The sequence below is a fragment of the Cryptotermes secundus genome, unplaced genomic scaffold (assembly GCF_002891405.2).
Source record: "Cryptotermes secundus unplaced genomic scaffold, Csec_1.0 scaffold2719, whole genome shotgun sequence".
In the NCBI taxonomy this organism is placed as follows: domain Eukaryota; kingdom Metazoa; phylum Arthropoda; class Insecta; order Blattodea; family Kalotermitidae; genus Cryptotermes; species Cryptotermes secundus.
In genome coordinates this window covers 7317-26041 of record NW_019742042.1, presented here as the reverse complement: position 1 = coordinate 26041, position 18725 = coordinate 7317, and the positions used below count along the sequence as shown (strand labels likewise).

Here is an 18725-nt window from a genome sequence, read left to right as displayed (position 1 = left end):
CTATATGCATTCCTCGCCTCCCCCATTCGTGCTACATGCCCTGCCAACCTCATCCTCCTCCTCGACTAGTGATATTCTGTGTTCAATATCACTAGTCGAGGAGGATGAGGTTGGCAGGGCATGTAGCACGAATGGGGGAGGCGAGGAATGCATATGGGATATTGGTGGGAAAGCCAGAAGGAAAGAGACTATGCAGTACAAGAGATGTAAAGTAGCATACCTTCTTACCGATTGTGCTCTCGGCCCAGGAGGCCATTTTTATATTTAGTTCCTGTATGATGAACATAGATGGAAGCAGCATTCCACCGTGGTGTAATGGCGGCCATGTTGCCAACCAATAGCATGGGAGTTTCACGGGGCTGTTCTGTATGGCTGGTAGGTAGAAGCCAGGAGTAATGTAACAGAATTACAATCGTACGATAGTATTTTTAATATCCACAACATAGCTATCATTCTTACTGTGTCCTCTGTTTTTGGTTATAAGAAAATCGACTGCAAAATGGTAAGTACGATTGTGTTTGAATGGAAATATTTCTGTATGTGTTTGTTATATGTCAAATCATGATTAAGTGACATAACCCTACTTTTTAAAATTCCAGTTTGGATTTAATATGTTTCCTGATATACCACGTCCATTCAACACACAATATAAATGCTATTCAGTGTCAATGTTTCCTGGAAATGAGCGACATGATGTTGAAAGAGGCGGAAAAAGTAAGTTGAATATCTCGCAGCATATGCATATTTTAATCATGTTTGTATTTCGTGAGTGCCGTGTCGGTGTCGAGATGCTTCATGAGATATAATATGTACGTTAATTTTTCACTAAGCAAACCCCTGCCTTTTAGGCGCCTGTAAGCAATTAACATCGTACTTTTCTTTTGGTATTACAATTAACAGCTTTTGCAGTAAAGTAAGTGCATTTGAATACTCTCTTTGTTGCAGTCATAATGCCCCCGTCAGCATTGGATCAGTTGACACGTCTGAACATAGTATATCCAATGTTGTTCAAGTTGACCAATAAGAGAACAAATCGCATCACACATTGTGGAGTGTTAGAATTTGTAGCTGATGAAGGCAAAGTGTACCTTCCTTACTGGGTATAATATTTATATTATTTAGTATAAAGCAATAATTTTGTTGGATACGTATCTTAACGTTCTGAATAGTAGTTTCAAGATATTGTAGATTCTTGATCAAATAATCATGTTTATAATTTGGAAAATTTACAGATGATGCACAATTTGCTTCTTGAAGAAGGAGATTTTCTGCAGATTGAGAGTGTATCACTGCCTGTTGCAACATTCTCACGTTTCCAGCCACAATCAATAGATTTTTTGGATATTACAAATCCAAAAGCTGTTTTAGAAAATGGATTGCGTAGCTTTGCATGTCTTACAACTGGTGATGTGATTGCTATCAAGTATAATCAAAGGATATATGAGCTCTGTGTTCTGGAAACAAAGCCGGGGTCTGCTGTCAGTATCATAGAATGTGATATGAACGTAAGTAGTGAACATGTAGTAATTTGCAGTAATGAGATGATTTAAAAATGTTTCAGTTACAATTTGCATTGGTTTTGTAATGCATATTATTTACAATTTAATACTTATGCATTGTACATACTTACAAAGAATGTTTATTGCAATGGCAATTGCATTGTACATACTTACAAAGAATGTTTATTGCAATGGCAATTGTAATGTAGTAGGTATAGTTTGGACGTAATAAAATGCTGAAGTTTGTCTTTTCAGTGGGACAAATACTGTAGCATTCATCATATGTGTGTTTGTCTGTAGTAACTTTTGAACCTATAGACATACTTTAATGAACATTTTTATGGCCATTATGTCACTGGAACCCATCACACATTCATACTTTGTAATTTCAGTTTCCTCATTGTGCAGATAGATAGGAGTGTATTGTGTATTGCTGTAGGTTGAGTTTGCCCCTCCAGTTGGTTACAAAGAACCAGAGCGGATTAAGAAATCGGATGAGGAAATGGTAGTAGATCCAGCTGAATTGATGCCGGAGCCTACAGGCTTTGTTGCTTTCCGTGGAGAAGGAAACAGGTGTGTGGTTTTTGTTGCAGTTCAGATTCCATGATCGTGCCTTAAATTAGGCCATGACCACATCTTTAACATCTTTCCAGTTCTTTATTCACTAATTCTATCATTTGATGTTATTTAATCTGAGTGACTGAAGGTATTAAGTAAACCATAAGTAAAGAAATAATCTTGCAAACGTTAAATCAAAATTTAAGAAATTCTTATGCGTAGAAGTTAGGAAGCGAAGTTTTCATCACTTAAACTGAGATATACCTGTAGAGCCATTTCAAATGGGTCCCTTGTCAGCACAGCACAGCGCGTCCTCAGGTTGCGAATGGAGGAGACAGCCTCCAGATATGGAGGGTAGCTGTGAATATGTTGAATAAGCAGTCATGGGTAGCTGGAAAAGGGTGGTCCTCCAACTTGGGTGTTGGACGTGGGGCTATCAACTCCTGACCATAAAAAATAAGCATATTACGGAATGTCACATAGGGTCTTGGAGTTGGGCGGGCTGTTTGGATAAACGACCTAAGCCGAGGAAAATGGTCATGAGATTTGGTATATGGAATGTTAGAAGTAAGTACAGGGCAGGTTCACTCAGGGCAGTGGCAGAAGAAATCTCAAAATATAAGTTACATGTAGTGGGAGTACAGGAGGTCAGATGGGATGGAGGTGGCACTGAACCCGCAAGCGAATGTAGATTTTTCTATGGAAAGGGGAATGGGACTCATGAATTTGTTAATTTTTCTTTGTACATAAGAAAATCATATTGTCAGTTAAGAAGGTAGAGTTTGTTAATGATAGTGTGTCATACATAATACTAGGAGGTTGCTGGTATGATATTTCTGTTCTGAATATTAATGCTCGAAGAGAGGATAAAATTGATAATGTGAAGGACGGCTTCTACGAGGAACCAGAATATGTATTTGATAAATTCCTGAAGTATCATATGAAAATTTTGTTAGGAGATTTTAGTGCCAAAGTAGGTAGGGAAGACATTTTCAAACCAAGAGTTAGGAATGAGAGTTTACTCGAAATTAGTGATGATAATTGAGTTTGAATTGTAAACTTTGCCACATCCAAAAATATGATTATCAAAACTACAACGTTCCCACATCATAACATACATAAATTTATTTGGACATTTCCTGATGAAAAGGCTCACAGTCAAATTGACCATTTTTTGATAAACAAGGGACAGGATTCAAGTGTACTTAAAATGTAATCATTCAGGGGCTCAGGCTGTGATAATGACTACTCTGTGGTGGTGGCAAAAGTTAAGGAAAGACTGGCAGTAAATAAGCACAGATTTCATATGGAGAGATTTGCTCTCAAGAAACTAAACAAGGTAGAGGGTAAAGAGCAGTATTGTGATGAAATTTAAAATAGGTTAGATGCTTTGGAGAAGTTAGATGCTGAGGTGATTATGAATATAGCTAGGGACTAATTCCACATCAACTGGTCATTATTGTACCACTAAGGATCAACGGAATGTTTAAATAAATTGAATTGAATTGAGAGAATATAAAACTTAGCCAAAGAGAGCCTAGGTTATTATGAATTGAAGAAGCATAAGCCATGTTTCGACATAGGATGCTCAAAATAATTACATCAAAGGAAACAAGACAAATTGCAGTCGTGGGGATCCAAGTGTAATAAATTGGGATAATCTGAACAGGACAACATGTGAAACCGGCAGGCATTTCAGGAACAAAAAGAGGTAATATCTGAAAGACAAAATTGATGAGCTTGCAATGAACAGTAAGAATAAGAACATTAGAGACCTGCATAGAGGAAAAAATGAATTTAAGAGGGGTAACCAACATAGAAGTAACTTAGTGAAGGATGAAAATTGTGATCTTCTTGCAAATTCCCACATTTTGAATAGATGGAAGAACTACTTTTGTCAGTAATTGAATTGTCAGTGGTGTTAGGCAGAAAGAAATGCAGCTGAGCCATTAGTATCTGATCCCAACTCTTCTGAAGTCGAAATTGCTATTGCAATTTGCCACCTAGTCATCAAATTCTGGCAGACCTGATTCAAGCAGGAGGTGAAATGTTATGATCTGATATCTATAAACTCATTAATTTGGTTGAAGGAGTCTATTATTGTACCAGTTCAGAAGAAGGGTAATAAATCAGACTTTAATAATTATTGTGGGATGTCACTCTTTTAAACTTTGCACAAAATTTTATTCAGTATCCTTCTCACAAGGTTGTCCTTATGTAGACGAAATTATTAGGGGTCATCGGTGTGGGTTTCATCATAACAGATGAACTACTGATCAGAATTTTTGCATTTGTCAGATACTGGAGAAAAAAATGGGAATACAATAAGATCACACATCAGCTATTCAAGAAAGTCTATGATTCAGTTAGGAGGGAAGAATTGTACACTATTCTCATAGAGTTTCTGGTATCTATGAAACTAGTTAGGCTGATTAAAATGTGTTTTAATGAAACGTATAGTAAAGTGTGTATGGGTAAATATTTGTTTGACAAGATTCCTATCCAGAATGGTCTAAAACAAGGAGATGCTTTATCACCACACCTTTTCCACTCTGTTTTAGAATATGCCATTAGGAAGGTCCAGGAAAACCAGGTGGGACTGAAATTAAATGGGACACATCAGCTGTTGGTGTATGCTGAAGATATGAATCCATTGGATGATAATACAGATACCGTAAACAAAAATACAGAAACTTTAATTAATATTAGCAAGAAGGTTTGTCTAGAAACAAACGCAGAGAAAGCTAAGTATATGCTGCTGTCTTGTCACCCGAATGCAGGGCAAAATTATGGCATAAATATAGTTAACAGATGCTTTGTAGTGTGGCTCAGTTCATATATTTGGAAGTGACAGTAACAAATCAGAATTTCATTCAGGAGGCAATTTAAGAGGAGAAGCTTTTGTCTTCTCGTCTGCTCTCTAAAAACGTAAAAATTAGAATATACAAAACTATAATTTTGCTGGTGGTTTTGTATGGGTGTGAAACTTTGTCTCTGACATTAAGGGAGGAACACAGACTGAGGGTGTTTGAGAACAGGGTGTTGAGGCGAATATTTGGACTGAAGAGATGAGGTGACAAGATGTCGGGAGAAAACTGCATAATGAGGAGCTTCATAACTTGTACCCTTTGCCAAGTATAAATAGAATATTCAAGTCAAGGAGGATGAGATGGGCAGGGCTTGTAGCATGAATGGAGGATAAGAGGAGTGTTTATAGGATATTGGTGGGAAAGCCGGCAGGAAATAGACCACTACGAAGACCAAAATGTAGGTCAATGGATGATATTAAAATGGATTTTAGGGAGATAGGATGTGGTGGTATGGACTGGATTGATCTGGTTTAGGATAGGCAGGGCTCTTGTGAAGACAGTTAATCTTCGGGTTCCTTAAAACTTCGTGAAATTTTTGAGTAGCTGCAGAACTGGCAGCTTCTCAAGAAGGGCTCAGCTTTGTGAAGTTAGTTAGTTATGCTTGTGGAGTTAACTTTCATGATTTAAATTCAGAATTACCAGTAACTGAGATAACAGTATCAAACAAGAGGAAAAATAGTTGATGAAAATAAAATATTGAATTATTCAAGTTAATCAAGGAATACTTTTACCAGATCTAGCAAACTAATTTCATGGTACATGATCTTTGTAAAGCTGATAGTCACTCAGCCATTTGAGAAATTTAAAGAACCTGAATGTTCATTGCTGTGAAGAGTTTTGTCTTCTGGGCTATAATGCCATGTAAGGTAAAGTTGTCCCTATGCTTAACTAATTAGACACTATGCAATGGAGGCGTATGGGGGAGTGGATGTATAGATCCACATTTTCTTGATCTTGACACTAGCTGGAGTGAGTGGTCAGCTTCACTTCCCAGCTGCTTTACCCCCAGGGAAAGAGCCCTTGGTACCTATTGTATAGGAGGTTGGGTGGACCCCAGAGCTGGTCTGGATGACGGGGAGAAGAGAAAATTCTTGACCCTACCGGGACTCAAACTCCAACCTGTCGGTCGTCCAGCCCATAGTCAGTCGCTATACTGAATATGCTATTCAGGCTCCCTATAATGCCATGTAGTCTGTTGAAAGTCAACTTATGTCATGGAGGAACATTACCTCCGTGTTGAGGGTCAGAAGTAAGCAAATATTCACAGTTAGGAAAGTCAGTATTACAGTTGAGATTTTTACTAAACACCTCAAGAATACATGTGTAGGGAATTATTGCCACACCGGCCTGATTGGTTTCCATCTAATGCCTTTTAACATAGATGTTTTGATTGATGAAATTAATTATTTGTGGGCATTGTGTGAGTCATTAGACAGGTATGATATATAAACCTGACGGATGGTTATGTACTGCAGGTTGGATGGTAAGAAGAAGAAGGACATATCCACTAGCAGTAAAACTGCTGTCAAAGTGGCCTATCAGCGAGGAGTTCCAGATTACAATTACAGAATAGGAACTTTGAGATTCATAAGAAATTCTAGACCACCATCAAAAGAGGTAAGTAAATCACTGCCAATATTTGTACTTTAGTAGACATCTAGCTGTACTGACTCTTAAATATTGCCAGTAATTATGGCGGTGTATAGAAGTATTGGAGCTTCGCACCGGGTCATTTATGTACTCCATCTGCCGTGGGAATGAGGATGTGCCATTGTCAGCTAGTGACATAGGCTGTTACATCAACATTAGAAAGTTAGTGAATTCTATTTTGGCTATACCATAGCTCAANTGAATCCATTGGATGATAATACAGATACCGTAAACAAAAATACAGAAACTTTAATTAATATTAGCAAGAAGGTTTGTCTAGAAACAAACGCAGAGAAAGCTAAGTATATGCTGCTGTCTTGTCACCCGAATGCAGGGCAAAATTATGGCATAAATATAGTTAACAGATGCTTTGTAGTGTGGCTCAGTTCATATATTTGGAAGTGACAGTAACAAATCAGAATTTCATTCAGGAGGCAATTTAAGAGGAGAAGCTTTTGTCTTCTCGTCTGCTCTCTAAAAACGTAAAAATTAGAATATACAAAACTATAATTTTGCTGGTGGTTTTGTATGGGTGTGAAACTTTGTCTCTGACATTAAGGGAGGAACACAGACTGAGGGTGTTTGAGAACAGGGTGTTGAGGCGAATATTTGGACTGAAGAGATGAGGTGACAAGATGTCGGGAGAAAACTGCATAATGAGGAGCTTCATAACTTGTACCCTTTGCCAAGTATAAATAGAATATTCAAGTCAAGGAGGATGAGATGGGCAGGGCTTGTAGCATGAATGGAGGATAAGAGGAATGTTTATAGGATATTGGTGGGAAAGCCGGCAGGAAATAGACTACTAGGAAGACCAAAATGTAGGTCAGTGGATGATATTAAAATTAATTTTAGGGAGATAGGATGTGGTGGTAAGGACTGGATTGATCTGGTTTAGGATAGGCAGGGCTCTTGTGAAGACAGTTAATCTTCGGGTTCCTTAAAACTTCGTGAAATTTTTGAGTAGCTGCAGAACTGGCAGCTTCTCAAGAAGGGCTCAGCTTTGTGAAGTTAGTTAGTTATGCTTGTGGAGTTAACTTTCATGATTTAAATTCAGAATTACCAGTAACTGAGATAACAATATCAAACAAGAGGAAAAATAGTTGATGAAAATAAAATATTGCATTATTCAAGTTAATCAAGGAATACTTTTACCAGATCTAGCAAACTAACTTCATGGTACCTGATCTTTGTAAAGCTGATAGTCACTCAGCCATTTGAGAAATTCCTTCCATTTAAAGAACCTGTATGTTCATTGCTGTGAAGAGTTTTGTCTTCTGGGCTATAATGCCATGTAAGGTAAAGTTGTCCCTATGCTTAACTAATTAGACACTATGCAATGGAGGCGTATGGGGGAGTGGATGTATAGATCCACATTTTCTTGATCTTGACACTAGCTGGAGTGAGTGGTCAGCTTCACTTCCCAGCTGCTTTACCCCCAGGGAAAGAGCCCTTGGTACCTATTGTATAGGAGGTTGGGTGGACCCCAGAGCTGGTCTGGATGACGGGGAGAAGAGAAAATTCTTGACCCTACCGGGACTCAAACTCCAACCTGTCGGTCGTCCAGCCCATAGTCAGTCGCTATACTGAATATGCTATTCAGGCTCCCTATAATGCCATGTAGTCTGTTGAAAGTCAACTTATGTCATGGAGGAACATTACCTCCGTGTTGAGGGTCAGAAGTAAGCAAATATTCACAGTTAGGAAAGTCAGTATTACAGTTGAGATTTTTACTGAACACCTCAAGAATACATGTGTAGGGAAGTATTGCCACACCGGCCTGATTGGTTTCCATCTAATGCCTTTTAACATAGATGTTTTGATTGATGAAATTAATTATTTGTGGGCATTGTGTGAGTCATTAGACAGGTATGATATATAAACCTGACGGATGGTTATGTACTGCAGGTTGGATGGTAAGAAGAAGAAGGACATATCCACTAGCAGTAAAACTGCTGTCAAAGTGGCCTATCAGCGAGGAGTTCCAGATTACAATTACAGAATAGGAACTTTGAGATTCATAAGAAATTCTAGACCACCATCAAAAGAGGTAAGTAAATCACTGCCAATATTTGTACTTTAGTAGACATCTAGCTGTACTGACTCTTAAATATTGCCAGTAATTATGGCGGTGTATAGAAGTATTGGAGCTTCGCACCGGGTCATTTATGTACTCCATCTGCCGTGGGAATGAGGATGTGCCATTGTCAGCTAGTGACATAGGCTGTTACATCAACATTAGAAAGTTAGTGAATTCTATTTTGGCTATACCATAGCTCAAGTGGTTAGTTGCTGGTTTCCCATCGTGGCTGCCCGGGTTCGATCCCGGGTCTGGTCAAGTGGGATTTGTGGTGGACAAAGTGGCACTGGGGCAGGTTTTTTCTGAGTAGTTCGGTTTCCCCTGCTGATCTTCATTCCACCAGTTGGTCCACAATCACCCTCACCTCTCATCTGGGGCTGATACAATAGGCCAGAAGTGGCCGCAGTAAAATGGATTTAATCCCACCCCACTAGCAATAAAAAAATCTATTTTCAGCATATGTCTGGTATTCATGTTGTCACTTGTATAAGTGATTATAGGTGGGGTTCGGATTGGTAATTGGATTTATTGAACACTTATGGATCATAATTACAAGTAACTATGTCGCTATTGCTAATTCACACACTCTGCAGTTCACTCCAGCACATGATAAGTCTCAGTCTGCCGTGTCTTCATCAGTCATTGTCTGATAACGCCTTCAACAGCGGACGTTCCCCTTCATCTGGGTTACCAAACTGTCCCATGCCTCAGCTGCCAGCTTCACCACAGCAGTCCTCTCACTCACCAACCAGCTTGCTCCACTCCACTCCACTCCACTGCCCTGCCTTGTATTAATTATACTGTACTACACTGTACTGACTACCTTAACTGTTACCAGCAGTAGTTCAATTGTTGTCTGTGGGTCACTGCCTAGCAGCAGCTTCGGTACTATTGCATATTTTTGAAGCTGTTGTCTAGCAGTGATTGTTGTCTCATTTGTTTCATGGTCGTTGCCTAGCAATGGGTCTATATGCCATCATATGCCAATGGGGAATTCAGATGTACTTACACAGGACTTTTGTTCTCTGAGGTTGCTTACGCAAGATATGATGTACCCCCGCACTAATTATAGTGTTTAGGTGATCTGGATAAATAATGTAAGATGTTCTGAGCTAGTACTGCTGTGGAAGTGGAGTTCTTCCCAGTTTCTGTTCCATGGCAGACAAGTCTCTTGCACTGATTTTTTTCTCTCAAGAGGATCTGCCATGTGGATGTATGCCTTTTGTCAATCCACTTGTCTCTAGTTATACTCATTTTGACCAGTCTGATCTCAGTGTTTTCCATACCAAAACTTGTTGCAGTATGTTTAGTTACTTTATGGTTTAATTAAAATCTGCTTCTGTGGTCTAGTGGTCAGAGTTCCTGGCTACAGATCCAGAGGTCTGGGTTCGATTCCCAGCACTACCAGATTTTCTGGGAAATAATGGGCCCGGAACGGGGTCCACTCAGCCTTGTGAGGGTAATTGAGGGGCTATTTCAAGGAAATAGCCGCTACAGTCTAGAAAACCAAAATTAACAGTCTTGGGGATTCGTTGTGCTGACCACGCAACACCCTCCATCCGCTAAAGTTGGCACTAACTTCGCCGACAAGTGGCAGTCGCTCGGTCGGTATAGTTTGCCTGCGGACTAAAACCACGGAGTTTATGGCTTATTTAAGAATGCTGCCATTATGTCATGTTATTGCTTGTATTGGCCTCTGTCATGGAGAGTAATACCTTTGTAAGTCACTTTGACCCTGAAGAAGAAAGCATGTTTCTCTTAAATATTGATATTGTCCACAGTTTTAGACATGTGGATTTGGTGGAGTCTGCTAACTGAGATAAAGATTGTATGGCTTGTATGTGTTATAACAGGGAACAGGACCTTAATTACAATATAATGCCTCCCTCCTCACAGTGCACTGCAACTAATCCCACTACTCCCTGCCATATTTCTCCTTATGTGGAATTCAAGAGACCTATCTGCCATACTGCACAAAGACTCTGATCTTTAATATCATTCTAAAGGGTTAAGTATAGGAAACTTAGGCACAAACAGATCTGCTGGTTATTCTGAAAAGTTTGGAAGTTTGAAGTTTGGAACACTGTTGTGAAGGCTATATGTTATGTGACATGGTTGAATTTTTTTTTTAATTTCTTTTTAGAACAAGGAACCAGTTGAAGAATTCAAGGCATTCGCTGGAGAGGGATTTTCACTTCGGCAGACTAAATCCAAGAAGTGATTATAATATGTATGAACAATTTAAAAAGTCTGAAGGTAAAAGAACATTCTTGAATGCACAGTACATTAATTGGAAGAGTATTTTACCAGTAAAATATCTTATGGCAAGAAAGAAACATTATGTACATTTCAAGTTTTGGATGACTCAGTTCTTCTTTTTTACTATCTTTATCATGAATGTTCCAGGGATGCATATTATTGCAGTCACACTCACCTCTCTAATATGATGACCTTCACTTCTTTTCTTACTTACTTACTTACTTACTTACTTACTCATGGAGCTGAGCCCTTCTTGAGGAGCCGCCAATGCTGCAGCTACTCAAGAATTTCCCAGCATTTTATTGGAACCTGAAAGTTCATTACTGTGTTCACAAGAGCCCTCCACTGGTCCCTATCCTGAGTCAGATCAATCCAATCCACAACATCCCATCCTATCTCTCCAAGATCCATTTTAATATTGTCCACCCACCTATGCCTTGGTCTTCCCAGTGGTTTCTTTCCTTCTGGCTTTCCCACCAATATCTTATATGCATTCCTCTTCTCCCCCATTCATGCTACATGGCCTGCCCACCTCATCCTTCTTGATCACTTCTCTGCTAGGTTTGTTTCTTTGAACTAAATCCCTTTATGAGTATAAATTAATTGATGTTTTATTTTGAGATTCTTGCTAATTGCCAAACTGTTTGGTGTGCATTTTTACATTTATACAGTTACATTAAAAATAACTGAAGTTGGTCCTCAGTTCATCTCATTTGCTTCTTTCATTATATATTTTTATATTGTTAGGAAATTCACAGATCCTGCCAGCAGTAAGTTTCTCATGTTTCCAGCTTAATTAAGTAGATTGACTTTGTTTTGTTTATTTTATTTCAACAAAGATGGCACTCAATGACATCGTGAAATGAAGAAAATGTAGATATCTCTGCATGCTTACTGAAGGAAACATAATGTAATGTTCATGGAACTGGGATAGTGCAGTCAGTATAGCGGCTGGTTATGAGCTGGATGACCGATGGGTCAGAGTTTGAGTCCCTGTAGGGTGAAGAATTTTCTCTTCTCCATAGTGTCCAGACTTTCTCTGGGGCCTTTCCCCGGGGGGTAATGCGGTCAGGGCGTGAAGTTGACCACTCACCTCCAACTAGTGAGGAGATCAAGAAAACATGGATCTATATGTCCATTCCCCCCATACGCCTTCATGCCATAGTGCTTAATTAGATAAGCACAGCGATAACTTTCTCTTCACCTTACATGTCCATATTAAATCCAGTACCATTTCATTTACACATATAAATTTATCATGTTTTTTTGGAAATTGTTGGTCATGTGAAAAGAAGTATCTATGGCGTTTTTAAGGCTGATTCGAACGCTAGTCCTGCATTAAAGGCAAGGGTATCTGTGGAGTCTTCTTGTTTGAGCTGGTCCTTACTTCTTCCATCGTGTAGTTCATGCTTCTTTTGTATATATGACCCTCTCCAGCTTTACTCCAGTTTATAATGGTTTAGATTTATACAGCGTGTCCCAGGGGAAAGGCCATTATTCTGGGAGCTCATAGTATTGGTCATTCTAAGCAAAAACCTGTAATGTACAGTGTGCTTTTCCAAATGGTTTGTGAGATAGAGCCGTTTCACTGTACAGTAGTTCCGATGTGGTGCCCAATGTTGTCCTTCCCTCTCACTGCACTGCGCCACTGTCTGAAGCATATGAATCAGTGTGGAGCGTCAGTTGGCAGTTGTGACTGTTGATAGTGGCACTGTAGGTGTGTTGTGAAAAATGGCACACATCTTCACAAATGCCAAATATACTGATATGCTGTATGTTTATGGCTTCTGTGATGGTAATGCCACTGCTGCTGTTGAATACCGTTGTCGTTTTTCTCTGCACAGAATTGTGGATCTTGGAGTGTTTTCCAAGGTGTTCAATACATAAAATGAAAGTTTTATGCTTCCCAGTGCTCATGTTTCATCTGAACGAGCACATCAACAGCATGTGTAGGAACAGGAAAACATTCTTGAAAAGGAATGGCAAAGCCCTACTACTAGCATACAAAGACTTCCTACACATTTTGGATTTTCGCAAACATACGTATGGTTAACGTTGTATGATGATGACTTTTACCCACTGACCCCACAGTGTGTGCAAAATCTGCATCTGTGGGACAGCACCATGTGTCTAGAATTTTGTCATTAGTTACATACTAATTGCCAGTTGTTTCCATTAATAGTACTCACTGATGAAGCTCTTTCAACCGTAATGGAATTGACAGCACATGTACCTCACATTGATGGTCTCACAACAATTCACATGGTACTGTGAAAACAAATTTTCAGTGTTGATTCTCTACCATTGTGTCATATGGTAGTATCATTGACATGTTGATTTGTACCATTATTTTAGATGATCATATGACAAGACATAATTACCTAGATTTTCTGCAGAATTGATTACCAGCACAACTTGAGGATGTTTCTTTGGCTACACAGATTGGTATATACTTTCGGCATAATTTCATTATACATGACTTCTGATGCAACATCTCAGTGACACTTTCCCTAATCAGTGGAGTAGCCTTGGCAGTACTGATAACTGGCCATCAAGATCTCTGGACATAACCCCATGAGATTTTGTTTATGGGGTTGGATGAAGAGTAAACTGTATAGAAGAAAAGTGGAGACACAAGACAAACAGCTCGATCTGATAGTGGATGTTATTGCTTACATAAAGGAACATCAAGATGAACTAAGACAAGAAACATGCCATGTCCTTGTATGAGTTGCAAAGTGCATTGATGTTGATGGTGGAATTTTCAAAAATATATTATACTAGGTAAACTGTACCAACCTTGTCACTTGAACAATAAATATTTGTATTTTTGTTCAAATATGGATCCATATTTTCTTCATATATGACTAAAAGCTATGTAATTATTGCTTAGTAATAACCTCTGCTTTGTGTACTTTGGCTTTAAGCCGTATTGGTTTAAAATTAAATTAGTTTTTCGTGTAACTTGAAATTTAATTTAATTTTACATCAGTATAGCTTAAAGCCAAAGAGTAAAACAAAAATTCAGCAACTAATATAGACTGAGATAAACCTGGGATGACCCAGTAAGGGGCAAAACATGTTGTGTTCAACATTATTGTAAATAACCTTGTTACACTCTTACTTGTATTGTTGTGTTGACAGTTACAAATATGCTGTTATCACAATGTGTGTAGCATCAAGTCATTGGATGGTTGGTGAATAGTGGTGTAAGGAGAAGTAGAATTCTGCGAGATGCAATTATTTTAATAATTAAATAAATGAAGTCTTGTCTACCTCTCATGTTTCAGCCATTAGTGACCATCATTGGGGGTCAAACTAATATTATAGAGGGAATACTTTAAACCCAAAACTAAGCATTTAAAATCAACAAAAATAAATTAAAATTCCCTGCTAAATTGGTAGGAGAAGGATGTAATGACAAGATGAGGNGGGGGGGGGCTGAGCGATTAGCAGCTTCTGAAGATGGCATTGTTCCATGGAATTGGTAGCCCAGCCCTCTAAGCTTGCACTCTGTATGGTAAGCGATGGCTTTCCACCTGCTTCTTGCTGGCTACTAGTGTGGCTCGCTTTTCAGCTTTGAAGATGGAGGCGATGAATATGTGCCTCTGAAAACAGTGCAATTCTACTGCGCTACACAGCGTTGCATCCCAAGAGATGGTACTCTTTATGCGTGATATTCTTAACACATAATCTGTTATGAGCAGTTTTCATGTATGCATGTAGTGCCCAATTATGGGATGTGTATTATAGCTTGTACAGCGAATGCGTTATCAAGGAAGCTCTGGATGGGCTTGGAGACTTCAAATTAGGAGGGCAAATTATTCAAACTGTGAAATATGCAGATGACTGTGTGTTAATGGCTAAGGAAGAAACTGTGATACAGGGTATGATTAATAGACTAATCGAAATTGGANTAGGGCAGTAGATGAGAAACACCTGGAAAGCTTCGAAATGTGGTGTTGCAGAAGGATGGAGAAGATCAGTTGGACCGATTATGTGAGAAATGAAGAAGTGTTATTTAGAGTCAGTGACCAGAGGAATATCCTACACGAAATAAGAAAATGGAAGGCTAATTGGATTGGTCATATCTTACGCAGTAACTGCCTTCTAAAATAAGTTATTGAAGGAAAGATGGAGGGGCGGATAGAAGTGACCAGAAGATGTAAGAAGATGCTGGATGACCTTGGGGACAGAAGAGGATATCTTCATTTGAAGGAGAAAGTTCTAGATTGCATTAAGTGGAGGAACTGTTTTGGAAGAGACCGTGGACCTGTCCTCTGACAGATTACTGATGAGTGAATGAATATTATAGCCTATATATCATCATCATCATCATTGGAGTAACAGTCCTTTTTGAGCTATAGCCTTCCTTAGAAGAAATATATCTTGACCTTCCAGTTTGTGGCATAATGCCTCATCGAACTACACTACCACATGCCCCCATATATGTATATTCCCTATGAGACTGTTGGATTTTTCAGTTGACCTAATCCTTCCTGCCGCACTGTGACCCTGGGATTGACTCAGAATCTAACAGAAATGAGTACCAGGAATTTTCCTGGGAAGGGGTAAAGGGCGGCTGGCTCATAAGGCTGACAACCTTACTGCCATCTGTGAGCCGACTGTCTAGAAAAATATGGTGGGATCCTGGACATATCACAACCCTATGGGCCTCCACAGCCTGCTACAGGGATAGCTTTACCTTTTATATATATGTATGTGTGTTCACTTATGAAATTGATGGTGATTCAGCTTGGGGAGTTTTAAATAATAATTGATTCTTGGGTTATTTAACTGAAGCTGCATAGGTTACATAGTGTTGAATCTCAGTATGACAGCAAATTATGTGTTTGAGAGAGAAAGGCTTGTGGCCTGTTTTAAGTTACTATCGCAGTATTCCATTTGGAGGTAATGAGGAAAATCACGAAATCTACTGTTATGATAACCGGTTTCCTGGCCCGGAACTGAACCCAGTACCTCCCCAATTACAAAACGAGTGTCTTTGATTATTGACTGCATCCAAACGGGCTCTGTCAACCACCTAGCCTATCCAGTGGGTACTTGGGCTCCTTCCCCTGGGTAAAGCAAGGGGAGCCGTGAAGCTGACCATTCAGTTCCATCTAGTATTGACATTAAGAATGCTTGGATCTATATTTCCATTGCCCCACGCGTCTTCATGATATGATGCTTAATTAAGCACACAGACTTTTACGTTGCTAGTATGCTCTCGATGGTCCAGAAACTCTGAAAATAACAAGTAATTTGTGTAGCAATAAATATGATACTCGTACAAGTGGATCATTTTGAAGATGTTCAATTCGCAGTCTATTTAAAGAACAGTATGTGCGCAAACTTGGCCATTTTTTTTCGGATTCTTAACAAGACTTTGATCTCAGTCGTGGTAGCGTAGTTGGTTGAGAGGCTATGCTAGAAGCCGGAAGGTCACGCTTTCAAGTCCCGATGAGGTCATTGGATTTTTTTCAATTGACCTAATCCAGCCGCACTATGGCCCTGGGGTCGACTCAGCTGCTAACAGAAGTGAGTACCAGGAGTATTCCTGAGGGTAAAGGGCGGCCGGCGCGTAAGGCTGACAACCTTACCGCCATCTATAAGCCGATTGTCTAGATAATGTGGGACCTTCGACGACTGTCAACCCTATGGACCTTCACGGCCTGTTACAAGGAGAGCTTTACTTTTATGACCTCAGTCGAAACGATGTCAAACTCTTTGTTGAACCTGTACTTCTAATTAATCGAGCGTAAAGTTGAGAGCCGTCTCCCTTCAAACCTACCACAGATTTAATTAGGCATGTCGCTTTATGGTTCCTTTTATGTACCGCTCTCCCCCTCTCAGTTGAGGATTTTATCAGCCTTTAATTGCATCTCTGCGTACTATCATCTACATGTTTCTCCCATCACAAAACATTCATTGTTCTTTATTAGCCTAAAAATTATCCCATTCTCCCTTTCGGCTCACCGCTTTCCTCCCCCCCCCACCTACCCGATTCAGTTGTGGCGAGAACTTAACTAGTTATAAGTCGAAACATTCCATCAGCTTTCATTTTGAAACATCTGCCTCATCAAATCACACGGGATGTTGGAAATCATTTTAAAATTTCGCGTCCTAAATGAAGAATATGCCGGTCACGGTAGCCGAGCGGTCTAAGGCATGTACTGTCTTCGCTCGCTTGGAAACCGGGATCGTGGGTTCGAATCCCATCCAGGGCATGGATGTTTAGTTTGTGTTTGTGTACAGGTAGAGGCCTTGCGACGAGCTGATCAGCCGCCCAAGGAGTCCTACCGAATGATTAAGATCTAGAAAAACCGAAGTGAACGGAGAAATTCCTGGAGGTAGGCCTAGGCCCACTGGGGCTGTAATGCCAAAGAAAAAAATGAATATGGCTTTTTAATTTTTAATGAACAAATTTCGATTATATATGATAATATTCAATGAAGAGGTGTGTCTTATTACTGACTGCAATATATTCTACATAAACATGTTGATGTTAAGTTTTAAATGTCTTGGGAAACATAATGAATTGTAGAATAATAAGTATTTGGGACTGGTGGAGGTCGTGGCCTGTTTTAATATACTGCCCTTTTCGCTTAGAGAAGACCACGAAGGTTTCGGTCAGGATTGTTAGTATTGCATCCCAGAACTGAACAAGATACAATCGACTAAAAGTCTAGCTCGCTGCCTGAACGTGCTCAGTCAGAACCTTAAGACAACAGAGACTCGAAGGAGAGATAATTCTGGAAATTACTCTATGGTTACTTGAATACAGTACTTTAATGCTACGTTAGGTACGTTACAGTTTACACTTTGGGTGCAAGAATGTGACTCTCTAGACCTACGTTACAGCGTCCCGCTTAAATGACTCTTCCTATAGTTATTGCACATTAGCAGTTTTTAATTATACATAATCTGTTGGTACCCCTGCTGATTACTACTCGTCTAAATTTATATGTACTTCACTCTCGTTCCTTTTTACTGTCATTTCCAATTATTCTTTATGTTTAATTTTATTTATACATATTTTCTGCCACTGTTCTTTATCCATGTATCACATTGTCCTAATACATATTTCAGTATTGATGTTCCCAGACCTCGTCTCTCCAAATGTTTTTTCTGTATGGCTTGGAACAGGGGAAAAAGGCTGGAAATTTGAGACGTAAAACACAATTACATCACTTACTCACTCGTGGAGCTGAGCCCTTCTTGAGAAGCCGCCTATTGTGCAGCCATTCAAGAACGTCCCAGCATTTTATGGAACCTGAAGGTTCATTACCATGTTCACAAGAGCCCTCCACTTGTCCCTATCCTGAGCCAGATCAATCCAATCCATCTCATCCTCTCTAAGATGTATTTTAATATTCACCCACCTACGTCTTGGTTTTCCTGGTGGTCTCTTTCCTTCTGGCTTTCCCACCAATGTCCTATATGTATTCCTCTTCTTCCCAGTTCGTGTTACATGCCCTGCACATCTCATCGTCCTTGGTTTGATCTTTCTAATTATACTTGGAGAAGAGTACAAATTATGAAGCTCCTCGTTATGCAGTTTTCTTCAACCTCCTGTCACTTCATCTCTCTTCGGTCCAAATATTCTCCTCAACAGCCTGTTCTCAAATACCCCCAGTCTATGTTCCTCCTTTAATGTCAGAGACCAAGTTTCACACCCATATAGAACCACAGGCAAAATAATAGTTTTGTATGTTCTAATTTTTTATGTTTTTAGACAGCAGACGAGAAGACAAAAGGTTCTGGACTGAATGGTAGCAAACAATTACCCGAGTTCAATCTCCTATA

The 18725-nt window shown here is 39.5% G+C and overlaps 1 protein-coding gene across 2 annotated transcripts; it reads left to right on the top strand.

The window, feature by feature from the left end:
* Positions 1-348: 348 nt before the first annotated feature.
* LOC111873021 (ubiquitin recognition factor in ER-associated degradation protein 1) lies at positions 349-13744 on the top strand. Of its 2 annotated transcripts, XM_023867381.2 has the most exons (8): positions 349-502; positions 600-714; positions 946-1100; positions 1233-1505; positions 1939-2072; positions 6403-6544; positions 10801-10913; positions 13358-13744. In XM_023867381.2, exons 1-7 carry the CDS (start codon positions 500-502, stop codon positions 10876-10878), a joined length of 900 nt encoding a protein of 299 aa, XP_023723149.1. In that variant the 5' UTR covers positions 349-499; the 3' UTR covers positions 10879-10913; positions 13358-13744. The 2 variants fall into 2 exon arrangements, with proteins under 2 accessions (XP_023723149.1, XP_023723148.1); XM_023867380.2 differs by lacking the exon at positions 13358-13744 and having other exon boundaries at positions 10801-11130.
* Positions 13745-18725: the final 4981 nt, after the last annotated feature.

Excerpts from the sequence above, each read along its gene's own strand:
- LOC111873021 (XM_023867381.2), top strand. Across the intron at positions 2,073-6,402 it reads TTCCGTGGAGAAGGAAACAG|GTTGGATGGTAAGAAGAAGA; the intron begins GTGTGTGGTTTT and ends TATGTACTGCAG. Across the intron at positions 6,545-10,800 it reads CTAGACCACCATCAAAAGAG|AACAAGGAACCAGTTGAAGA; the intron begins GTAAGTAAATCA and ends ATTTCTTTTTAG.